This window comes from Danio aesculapii, chromosome 24 (genome assembly GCF_903798145.1).
Source record: "Danio aesculapii chromosome 24, fDanAes4.1, whole genome shotgun sequence".
Taxonomy (NCBI): Eukaryota; Metazoa; Chordata; class Actinopteri; order Cypriniformes; family Danionidae; genus Danio; species Danio aesculapii.
Genome location: NC_079458.1, coordinates 23,507,432 through 23,520,832, shown reverse-complemented (window position 1 = coordinate 23,520,832; position 13,401 = coordinate 23,507,432). Strand labels below are relative to the sequence as shown.

General features: G+C 32.1%; 1 protein-coding gene across 2 annotated transcripts in view; it reads left to right on the top strand.

Annotated features, from left to right (window-relative positions):
* Positions 1–13,401, top strand: part of tpk1 (thiamin pyrophosphokinase 1) — a 136,053-nt gene that overhangs the window by 8,757 nt on the left and 113,895 nt on the right. Inside the window, exons 1-2 of one of the 2 annotated variants that reach the window (XM_056450634.1) lie at positions 4,401–4,491; positions 4,729–4,799. In XM_056450634.1, the coding sequence (XP_056306609.1) occupies positions 4,760–4,799 (40 nt within the window). In that variant the 5' untranslated portion in view covers positions 4,401–4,491; positions 4,729–4,759. Of the gene's footprint in view, positions 1–4,400; positions 4,492–4,728; positions 4,800–13,401 lie in introns of those variants that run through there. The other variant, XM_056450632.1, reaches the window with a different exon arrangement.

Below are 13,401 nucleotides of genomic sequence, written 5' to 3'. Positions count from 1 at the left end.
CCGGATTCCACAAAGTGGCGCAAATGAATTTGCTATTTAAACAATACGGCGGAAAACGAGAAAATTAAAGTTGTGCTGGTCTGAAAATAGGTTAGGTTGTATGATATGGTCCATAGATTTTAAAACGATTAGTTGACTTTATTTTTAAAAAGTGAATAAACCCATTGATTTTAAGGTGATTAGTTGACTTTACTTAAAAAAAAGGTGAGTATACCTTGTCAAAGCATTTGGTAGACTTTACTTAAAAAATAGTAAACCCATCGATTTTAAATCGATTAAGTGACTTTATTTTAAAAAGTAAATAAACCCATTGATTTTAAAACAATTAGTTGACTTTATTTTTAAAAAGCGAATAAACCCATTGATTTTAAAGTGATTATTTGACTTTAGTTTAAAAAAAGGGTAAATCTGTTGATGTTAAAGCAATTGTTTGATGATGATGATGATGATGATGATTATTATTATTATTATTATTATTATTATACATTTTTATTTTTATTTATTTTTATTATTATTATTATACTGTGTAATATTATACTGTGTAATATTCTCCAAAATATCATAAATCATTGTTTATTTGCAGCTTTTCTGTTATTTTTAACTTTGCTTGTCTTATTTTTATTATTATTATATTTTATTCAGAATCATCTCAATCTGTATAAATTTAATTCTTTAAAAGCTATTCAAATCATTTGGTGAAATTGCATTTATATCACAATATTTATTGCAGTGAATGAAAATATTGCAATGTCAGTTTTTTCCAATATCATGCGGCCCTGTATATATTGCAGTTATATGGGTTTGATATTAATCATTTGAAAGCCTCCATAGTTTCAGTTTGTGAGTTTGCGGTGCAGTCTCTTTTTGACAGCTCTCTACTTCCATCAATAGTCTTGTGGGTGTCAGGTTGGATTAGCCCCTTTTAGTTTGTGTGTTGATCCATTTTGGCAGAGTGTTAGAGATACACCTCTCTACCTGCATTGATCTGTTACTCTCAGCCGGATTGATCCAAATAATGACATTTTGCACTGTGGGCTGAGTAAATGATTCTATATTTATCTTGCATATAAAGCTCAGGCTGCTGTCCTCTCAACCGGTACTGTCACAAACAGACAGGATGAAATATCTGCTCCTGAACGAGACGTTACAATCAATGGAAATGTCTTTTCGGCGCTGCAGCTTGAAACTTTTCTCTTTATCTTTAAATAAGATGTTCTTCAAAACTAGTTATTCACTTTTATAGAAAAAATAAATTCTTAGATTTCTCATTATAGAAAGAAGCAATGTCGTTGGACTCTTATGTATAATGAAAATGTATTGTACTTTAGTTTGCTGTGCTCTCTTTGACTCGTCTGTGCTTTTTTAATATAAAGTTTCATCACTGAAGTATTGTGTGGTTGGTTATGTGAAACTAAAGTAATGTAATTTCATGCATAATGTTATATTGTTGTCAAAATGAACTTGTAATTACAAAGTTTCCTTACAAAGTACTTGATTACAAAGTTATACTTCAGAATTATTAGCAAAACATCTTACTAAATGTACTATGCAGCGTGCAATACACATTTATTTATCTATCTATACATGCGATTGGTCAAAAAAAGCTTTAAAAAAAGTTGAACTCAGAGCAAATAAGACAAAAATACTGTTGAGTTAAAACATTATTTTAATATTAAAATACTTTTATGCATTGAAGGCCCAGAGATGTGGGCTTTTCAGTCTTTTAGATCTTAAAATATTGAAGGCATCTGTATTGTTTATTGTATAATGACATTTATACTGTAAACCCAATATTGTAATTAAAATATTATCTGGAACATATTTACTTCATGTTAAGTTACAATATTTTATCAAACATGTTTTATTTATTTCAATGTTTACATTTATATATTAATTTTTCATTTTCAAATTTGAAACTTTTTTTGTCTAATTTAATTGTGCTTCTATTCTAGTTAATTTATAATTAATATAATTATACATTGTTAATATTTGTTAAAAGGTACCTATTTCACCCCTTTTTCAAGATTTAAGACTTTTGTCTCCAGAATGTGTCTGTAAAGTTTCAGCTCAAAACACCCATCAGATTATTTATTATACCTTTCAGAATATTGGAATTTTCTGCTCTGAACACAGTGTTGGTGTTTTTGTTACCTGTGCCTTTAATGCTAGTTCTCCCCGCCCACTGTTCCCATGTGCCTGTCAGAGTGTGCCTCAATCTTCGCCTCGGCTGCGTCAGATAAACAGCACAGTGACGGACATGAAGGAAGCAAGTCTCGCATAACGTTTGTTAATGAGTCGATGAGAACGATGAGTCACACACAATGTCATTGCAATGTTCACACACACACACACACACACACACATACACATACACAGTGGGAACACACACGCAGCGCACGTTTTTGCGTGCAAATGTGACAGGATACACGTTAATATATACGTTAATATCTACTGCTGTATGAATATCCTTTATGTTAATGTATGAAATAAACCTGATTTAACATCCACAAACCAGGATTGAAGCGTCTTCTTTTATAATTGTACTGACACGCGGCTGTGGTGATAAAGATGGTAAAATCGCTGTAATTCATTACAAACATGCAATGTTTTAAAAACGTTTTAAACTTGTAAAACTCATTCTTGATCACATTTGATAATGATTGATGATCACAGAGAGCTGAACAGATCTTTTAATCCCTGTTGCTTTGCGCACGTCCTGTCTTGTTGATATGATTATACGCGTCACTATGGAGACATGTTAATACACGGCTGTGATTTAAGGAAGGAAACTACACTCCTACATCATGTTGCGTTAAGCCTCAAAATGGGAGGCATTTGGATCCTTTTTTAACATCAGGAAATTAACAAAAGAGACTTACTGTCTTTATATCACCCCAATATGACTATGGACACACTATACCTACACACAGTTCTGTCCAAACAGTTTCCAAAAGATGATTTTCATCATAGGTGCCTTATTTTTATATCTTGACATAATTGATCATGGTTTGATTATTAATCAAGGACAATCCTAATCAGACATTATACTTTGATCTGAAGTATATTGTTATTCAAAAGTGTTCTTAAATGTGACACATATGAATCATTCCAGAACTGCATCATTATTATCCTTAATAAATGTAACAAATTAAACTGGAATGACATCCAATGAATAATTTACAGAAATCCAAATGTCTTTTTATTAATCTAAAATTATGAAAAATGCGACAGGGAGCATTTGATTGTTTTACTAATAGCTTCTTTTTTAAACTAGTAGACTAAGTAGTTTAGTAGTAGGTCATCCAGGTACATCTCGCATAATGTTTTTCGAATACTATGAATTCGGATATACTACTAACATTCTAGTATGGACGTATCCGATTTTAGACACAGAGACAGAGTTGAAATTTTCCACCAAGATGTTAACCTCAAACCAATTATCACATGGCATATCTAAAAGATAATTTTATGTATCTTTCAACATATTATTGTTTTTGAAGTGAATGAGAGATTCACTGAAGTATAACAATAACAGTTGACAAATATTAAATCGAATATTGGTGTATCCTAAACATATTGTACAAATTAATGAAAGAAGAATAAATTACACACTCTAATGCCTTCCAGAGTTTATCAACAGAGGAAGTGACCACTTGTGATTACTTGGAGAAAGTCACATGCTTTTTCTATCAGTGCTTTAAAGATTGCTATGCCTTTTTATAACTAATGGAACAGAGTTGACTAGAACTTAGGTACATAGACAATAGATTTTTTTTTTATTACTGCAATTGCTTACTTTTTTATTACTGCAATTTTATTACTTGCATGTAATACTAAAAGTGGATGTTTCCTGCAAATGTTTATTTAAATGATTAGAGTAAACACAAGAAAATATGAAAATTAGACTTGCTTTATTATTAATAAAGCTGAATGTATGATCCTGAAGACAGAGAGAGAGTCAAAATAGATATAGTGGGAGTCTTTAAGTTAATATTTTCGAGACAAAATTACATAACTTGATATAATGTGTGCTATATTATTCAACAATGCACCAGTAGAACAAATGAGTTTGGATTTTGCTTTAATAGTCTGTATATTTAATCATGTTTTAATAACTGCTCAACTCTATTTTCTCTTCTCAATTCCTTTACTGAAACACCCACATAAACTACATATTTTCTGCACTGCTTTGACATTCTCTGTGCTGAAAGTCTCCCGCGGGTAGTGTTTGTAAAGACAGAAACAATTCAAAGTCTAAATAAATGGCCATCTTAAAAGCAAAATGACTATCACATTTGCAAATGTGCACTGTTGTGTTTTCTTATCCAAATGGGTGGATCTTAGGCAGAAAAGGCTGGAATGTGGACCAGACTTTGTGCTTAGTCATTAGTCAGGCTAGAGGTAAACTAGTGATGTATTACACAAGCACAAAGGGGGAAGAAAAGTAGTATTCAGAGAACAGAGAGTTTATATACAAGGCTTTGGAAGGAGGTGAATGATCTGATACTTTAAATTTTTTTTTTCCATTTCTCTGATTTAAGGAAGTATTACAGAGACTGTAAATGTTTTGTTATGTTTTAGTTTTCAGCGCATTTCTTTATCTGTCACAATAGCAAGCTGTTGTTTTGATGAAAACGTCTCATTTGTCAGATATGCAGTCTCCCGAAATGAAGCCCATTTTTTGTCTTTTAATATTCTCCATTTGTTTTTGTGTTTGTTTTCCCTCAGTTGATGAATCCAGGTTATTATAAACACAACCATGGATGAATTCACTCCATTAGATTGCCTTTTGCCTTCAGGTATTTATTCATTTTATACTTGTTTAAATGCAAATGTGTTTATTTTAGCCCGTGCATGCGTTTACACTTTATCCTGAACTACAACATAAACATAGTTATTAAATATATCACAGACATTCAACGCAGTTAAAATGGAATGTATTGTATTTTTCAAATGCTTTAAATTTGCCGCTCTCGATGTTCACAGTTATGTGAAAATTGTTTATAGATAAGTATGTTTTTTTTTAATTAAATGGTTTCCTGTGCCCACCATTTCAGTTTTTTTTTCTTTGCATGTCTACAGAGTTTATTCAGGTGTAATTATTTTTTAATCATTGACTCAGTTTGCACAGATGAAACTTCACCAACGTGACCATATTGATGATGCCAAATGTTGTTTTGCATATTTCATCACACAACATGGGTTTTTGGGTGCAGTTTTATTAAATCTGCACATGCATTAACTGGATAAAATGAACACTCATCAATTGACATTTGGTAGAAAAAAATGGGGCATGTTGTCAAATGGTTTTTTTTTTTTTCAATGCCTGAAAATGTATATTCTATATACCATTTCAATATGCTGATGTCAGTGGTCCACGAACATTTCCTGCTTGTCGTCAAACTATTTCATAACTGTAACAAGGGCCGATTCAATCATAATGTAACATTAAAACAGCTGTGTTAATATTATTTGTCAATATGGGGACCTTTTGGGATTCCCTGAAGCTATGAAAATTAAAAATATGTTAGGACCATTGTTATCGTTTACATGCCTCAAAATGGTCTATAATCATATTTGTTTCTTGATTTGTTAAAGTTTTCATCATTTAAGCTTGAGATCTGTGCTGGACTGAAATTTAATCCCGCTTCCGCTTTTAAAGTCAGATTTACAAACATTTCCACTCAATATATTTGACAACAACCTTTGTGTTTCATATATCATATCAGCATTATTTCTATACATGTAGCAGGTACATTTTCACATTTAGGTGCTTTATTTGGTATGACAAATAACTGTACATTCAAATTGCCAAAGCAGTACAGCGTTGCTGCGTACAAACAAGGCAGTGCAAAGCAGTAGCGCTCTCTCTCATGCACACAATATTTAAAAAAGAAAAAAAAATTCAAAAGGGGGCTAATAATTCTGACTTCAACTGTATATAAATAGTTTAAGTTTAACAACTTTATTAATCCCACCAGGGGCAATTAGATTAGGGTAGTAGCATTTCATGATACGATGAACACATAAAGTGATCACTTACAACAGATCAGATCACTTACAAATAGTGTTAAAAAAACACAATCCAGCATGCTTCGTAATAACTTCATAAGTAGCACAAAAAAAAACATAGGAAAGACACATGTATTAAAAATGTAAATATAAAACTTGCTAAAATGTAATGTTGTAAAGCATTATTGCCTCTGGAACAAAGGTTAATTTATATCTGTCGGAAGAGCATTTAATGCTACCTAACCTTTTTTCAGAGGGCAACAGGACAAAAAAAGGTTTCAGAGGATGGGAGTCATCTCTTATCACACTTTGAGTTTTCCTTAATACTTGCTGTTCATGTAACTCTGCTTGACTCCTCAGGGGTAAACCAATAATCTTGGAGCAAGTCTTGACTAAGTTTTGAAGGCGGTATATATATTATATGAACAATAAAGATAGTTATTATTATTATTACTATTATTATTGTTAATAATAAAAAATTAAATATAATAATAATAATAATAATAATAATAATTATTATTATTATTATTATTATTATTATTATTATTATTATAAATAACTTTTCAAGGCTGAAAAAATGTGACAGTTGCAGCAAGCTGTTAACTTTACTCTCTGGAAGAGTGTAAAACTCGCTGTTCACTTAAGCAAAAACAGGACCTATTAAAACAAGTTTAATTAACACACAGCTTTTTTTATTTCCAAGGTCAGGCAATGCTGGCTGCTGCTGTGTCAGTTTTTGGGGGGCTTTTTTTTTTAACAGGATGCCAGGAGCAGTTTGGCAATCAGCTAATGACCCCAGTCAAGTTAACTTCATGCAGAGACCAATAACAGCCTCATTTCTAAGAATACAACCAAATAATAGACATTTTCTGGGGTCGTTTTATTATTCAAAATTGTATCCCTCTCTTGGTAGGTTCTCCATAAATACATGTGCCTAAAGTAAGTAATCAGGCTGTAATGATTGGCCAAGAATTGCAGAGCTCCTGTGCTCATTACAGTAATGAATGCATTCGCAACACATCAATTTTATATTTTTTTTCCCCACTGTTATCTTCATTTTCACCTGTATGGTGTGGTGAAGAAGAAAGTTTATTGGCAAAGTCGCTTAACATTTTCATTGTATTTCACGGTGAATACTGTGTCATCTGCAGAAACAGCACACATTAACAACAGCGATGCATGGTGAGATTTTTTACACATGCTTTTTTTCTGTGTAAATTAGGCTCAGCTATTGATGAGATGAGAATAATTTAAGGTGTAGACAGAAAGTTAAGGTGTTATTGTGCAGACTGTGTATACATTCATGTTTTTGTTAGTTATTTTAGCACCCTAACTTATTTCAACTTTCAACTATTCGTTATGTCTAATGTTTATACACTATTTTTAGTACATTTTGTTTTATGCTTTTATCAATTTGTATATATTTTCTGTGTATGTGTTTATATACAGATTTATGTGGCTTAAGATTATATAATGACATGAGTATGACCTTTGACTTTATTAAGGTGGTTTATGATGGCATGCTTTGTGTCATTGGAAATCAAAATGCTTAAAAATCAAATTTAATGGGGTCTTTTGACATTCAAATTTAGCCACGGGTTTCCTGTGAGGGTTGAGTTTAGGGTGAGGCAAAATTATATAAAAACGTTTACAAATATAAAAGCAAAATAAAATGTTTTTTACAGTATAAAATACATTGCACCTATGGATAGTCTTCTTAAATTGTGTGTATGTGATAATGATACCTACATTTTAATGAGTAGAAAAATTAAATCAAACCAAAAATTAAATAAACCAAGCCTGATTTAATTTGATGCAAACTACAGAAACATACACTCACTGGCCACTTTATTAGGCACACCTAACTAGTACCAGGTTGCCTTCAGAACTGCCTTAATCCTTCATGGCATAGATTCAACAAGGTACTGTAAATATTCCTCAGAAATTTTGGTCCATATTGACATGATAGCATCACACAGTTGCTGCGGATGTGTCGGCTGCACATTCATGATGTAAATCTCTTGTTCCACCACATCCCAAAGGTGCTCTATTGGATTGAGCTCTGGTGACTGCGGAGGCCATTTGAGTACAGTGAACTCATCGTCATGTTCAAGAAACCAGCCTGAGAAGATTCAGGTTTTACAAATTGTAGCCTCAGTTTCCTGTTCTTAGCTGACAGGAGTGGCACCCGGTGCGGTCTTCTGCTGTTGTAGCCCATCCACCTCAAGGTTGGACGTGTTGTGCCTTCAGAGATGCTCTTCTGCATACCTCAATTGTAACGAGTGGTTATTTGAGTTACTGTTGCCTTTCTATCAGCTCAAACCAGTCTGGCCATTCTCCTCTGACCTCTGTCATCAACAAGGCATTTGCGCCCACAGAACTGCCACTGACTGGATATTTTCTATTTTTCAGACCATTCTCTATAAGCCCTAGAGATGGTTGAGCGTGAATATCCCAGTAGATCAGCAGTTTCTGAAATACTCAGACCAGCCCTTCTGGCACCAACAACCATGCCACGTTCAAAGTCACTTAAATCACCTTTCTTCCCTGTGCTGATGCTCTGTTTGAACTGAAGCAGATCATCTTTACATGTCTAAATGCCTAAATGCATTGAGTTGCTCCCATATGATTGGCTGATTAAAAATTTGCGTTAACGAGCAGTTGCACAGTTGTACCTAATAAAGTGGCCGGCGAGTTAAATATTGGCCTATTTTTACTATTTAAAATAACGTTTCTACTGGAATATATTTATCCATAGATTTTTTCAAAGCTTTTAGGATAATTACTCCAGTCACATAGTCCTTTACACGGTCCTTCAAAAATTATTGTAAAATTTTGAAAAAAAAGTTGAGTAGACGTTTTTTTAGACTTGATGAATAGAAAGTTCAGAAAAACAATATTTATCTGAAATAGAAATCTTTTGTGAAATTATAAATGCATTTATCATCACTTTTGATAATTTCTTGCAAAATAAAAGTATTGAGTTCATTTATTTCCTAAAAAAGATACTGACCTCAGATAAATCTGAAAATATTTCTATATTTCTAATTATTTACATCCTGAAAAAAGTAAACTGTCAATTAATAATAATAATAATAATAATAAATGCTTCTTGAACAACAAATCAGAATATTAAAATGATTCTGAAGAATCATGTGACTGGAGTAATGATGGAAAAAAATACAGTTTTGAAATCACTGGAATTAAATGCATGTTAAAGTGTATTCCAGTTAAAAAAAAAAAACAGATATATTAAATACAAAAAAAATCTGAATTCTACTGTTTTTGCTGTAAACTGTGGATCAAATAAATGCACACTTTATGAACAGAAGAGACTTCTTTATAAAAACATTTTGAAAATCATCTCTACTGTAATTGATTTGACCAGAAGTAAATGTGATTTTTTTTTTAATTGTAAAAGCTGTAAAGTTTAATCTTAATCTATTATTTATCTTTTATAACCCCCAAATAGGTCATGCAATGTTATAAGGGCCTTATGTTTTATTATCATTCTTTCTTTTCAGTAGAGGTCTTTCTTGAAGTACTGCTAAAGTTGCTTTAATTTCTCTTTTCTGTCTCTCTTGCTCTGTATACGGTACATCTTTTCTATCCAGTAAAGTACTGCCTTTAGCCTTGCTGTACTTAACTTTCACTTTGTATGTCCATAAGATCCTCATACTCCAGAGATTTCAAGACAAAAACTCAAGAGAACAAAAATAGCTTGGAATAGATGACCTTAAACTCCTTAGAAAAATAAAAACTGAAGAAGAAATGGCCCAGATTTCTGACCCAGTCCAAAAATACGCCATTCTCAATACTCCAAATCCTTTCATTCATACATATTCAAGAAATGTATTTTTAATGAGGCTCTGTTTAGAATAAGAAATTGCTCTTCATGTCATATTCGATCCAATTTGTGAGCTAATCAAAGTCAGTTTGTTTATGCGTTGACTTGCAAATTTGCTGTGTCCTAATGAACAGCAAAGCTCTTAGCTCATTTGGTATATGATAATTTCTGTGAATTTCAATTGATAATTCCCAAAGAACAATATTCAAATATGGTAAAACGTCCTTGGTGCTCTGCTAAAATATGTGCTGTCAAAAGAAAAAAAAATAATAATAATTTACAGGAGACAATCTCTGTCTAAAATGCAAAATGATGGATTAATCATAAATTAACTCTTAGAACTAATTTATTGGGGCATTTTTATGAGGGCAAATTTTAGAATAACCATATTAACTGTATCAATGTTGTCTGTTATGTTAAATGCTTTGATTGAATTAATTACTACAGTCAATCAGATCAATTATTTCTATGTAAATTTCGGAATTGTATTTAAATAGCAGCTTATTGAAAGGCAAGGCTGCATTTTTATGACAAAAAATTTCCTGATTATTTTGGTTGCCATTAAATTTTGCCTAATTTTAGCACCTTATTCTTTAGTTTTAGTTCTTTTGCTCTGCGCTTTTATTTTTTTGTTAATATTTCACACAAACAGTAACAGACCCTTTTCACAAGCCTGTTATGATGTGTTTAACGGTCATCATAATACATATCTGAAAATTGTTAACATTTAGATTTTTTTTTAGAAATGTATTAACATTTGTATTCCGTATATATTATGTACATCTTTGTATCAAATTACAAAAAAAAACTAATTACCGCTTGTGCAAGGTGTTTCTCATGCAGCGTCTATGGGGCAGGACAGTAAATTTGATGTTACTCTCTCCTCTGCCTGCCGTTATCTGCCTTACTCTTTTTTTTCTTTTTCGGAAAGTCTTGATAACATCATTGCTGAGTTTTTCTTTTATTTTTTCAACAAGTTGGATTGTAAAAATAATTGTTTTCTCTATTCTCCCATTCACTGTGCTCTAAGTTTACCCAACTATGATGACTTCTGCTACTGAGAAACCTGGACTTGTGAAAAGGGTCCATAGTTCACTATCTAAAATAATAAGGATTCAATTAATAATAATGAATATGTGCCTAATTTGAAATATTCATATAATTTTTTTAAATAAAAATGATTAATGTTAACTTAAATAATTAAATAACTGAACTTTTAAGTTTTAAAATAACTAAACAATCTTATTTCAGTTTGTTCAATTAATACAGCATTCCTATTTTCAGTGATGTTATAATTTTTATTTGTTTTAGTGACTGTGCTTATAATTTTTCTGTAATAAATAATAGGTAATGAATAAATAATGGGCACTGATAGATAGATCACACGTAATAAAATTTGCATTAAATATCATAAACTTTTCATATTTGTTTTAATATTTCTTCATTTTGCTTTATTTGTTGAAGCTGAACCCTGAAATATTATTTTCATTTTTTTAAGTTCACATTTACTATGCCACAGTTCCAATATACAGTTATTTTCGGTGGCTTTCAGTTAAAGTTATTATCAAAATGAATGAAACTACAAATCAAATATGAGTATTTAAGTAATCTTTAACCTGTTTCTGCTAAGGCACCATTTTCATTCCATTTTGTTTTAATTACATTTTAACAATGTTTAAGTTCTTCTTCTTGTATATATTCTTTTATAAATATTAGATAAAACGCCAGACTTACTTATAGACTTACAGAGAACAATCTGACTTATTACAATAATTAAAGTACATGTGAAATCATATGTGGTGGCGCAGTGGGTAGCAAGATCGCCTCACAGCAAGAAGGTCACTGGTTCGAGTCTCGGCTGATTCAGTTGGTGTTTCTGTGTGGAGTTTGCATGTTCTCCCCGTGTTGGTGTGGGTTTCCTTCAAGTGCTCTGGTTTCCCCCACAAGTCCAAAAACATGTGGTGTAGGTGAATTGGGTAAGCTAAAATTAGCCGTAGTGTATGTGTGTGATTAAGAGTGGATGGATGTTTCCCAGTGATGAGTTGTGGCTGGAAGGGCATCCGCTGCATAAAACATATGCTGGATAAGTTGGCAGTTCATTCCACTGTGGTGACCCCAGATTAATAAAGGGACTAAGCTCAAAAGAAAATGAATGAATGAAATCATATCTAACCATTTTGATTTTGTTAGCTGACATTGCAGTTTTGTAATAAACAATTCATATGTCATCTCATGTCAAAAAAATTAAAATAAATGTTTGCCTTTGTAATCAAAAATTGAAAATGCACTTCCTGTTTGTTTTTAGTTAAATTCTCAGATAATGTCTGTCTGAGGTATTGAGCATGGTTAACATAATTAACCATGCCCCTCTAACTGTCAGTTTGACAGCAGTTTGACAACAAACAGAAATGATGTGGACAAGGTTTCTGTTAGGTTGTAATAACTCTGCTGAAACCCTTTTCTCGATTACCCTTTTCTCGATATTACATCCAATCAGCTTGCAGTAGAAAAAAACAAGTCACGCCCACTGTTTTCCCATTTAACATTCCATTTCCCTAGAAACTGTCACATAACGGAAAAAAGGTCGTAGCTTCCGGTTCATGCAGACTTTAACTCGTATAAACTGAAAGAATACTTAAAAATCTAAATCTAAATGCATCTGATTGGTTCATAAGCTCAACAAACCCCTGCATCATTGGTTAAGAGATTCATCTGAAGTGATGTACACAGAATTAAATGCAACTATCTCATTTCTTCAATCACAATACCCATATTAGTTTAGTTTAATTGTGTAGGTAGCATTATTTTACTTCCTTACCTGAAATTTATAGGGCATTTTCATTAATTTTGAGGGTTTTGCCACAGGCCCACTTTATTTTATTTGAACTACCTTCACAGTTACAGATGTTGTTTCCTCTTGAACTCATCAACCTTTCTCACTACCAAAGATGTTGCGATCTCTTATTCAATTATACACTGCAATTGCACCTCAGGACCTTGATATTTCCTCAGTCTGTTCTGCAAGATGTGCATCAGCATTCGACAAGTACACTGTGTGCTCATTATTCACATTCACCGAGATGTTGGTGATTTAAAAATGATCCTTTGTTGTTCTTTTGTGACCTTAATGTTGGCAGATTTTTGAAATGTAGAGACTTTGGAGATGTTAATAATTGCATTGTGCTGAATGGAAAAAAAATGTTTGATCAGTTTCAGTGTTAGGATACTGTAATTAAAAATGTGTGAGCATCAGCTTGGCTCTAGAATGTATCGCAATTAAATGTGTGAAGCCGACACTGTGTATTTTGGATGGTTTGGAGAGCTGGGATTGATGTCTTGCAGAATGAAATGTTGATAATAACTTTGAATGAAAAGTTACTGAAAATAACTGAATGTAGAAACTGTGGCCTAGTAAATGTGAACTTACGAAAAAAAATTTATATAATATTTCAAGGTTCAGCTTCAACAAGCAAAAAAAAATTAAGCAATATTAAGACAACTGTGAAAGTTTATGATATTTGATGCAAATTTTATTACATGTA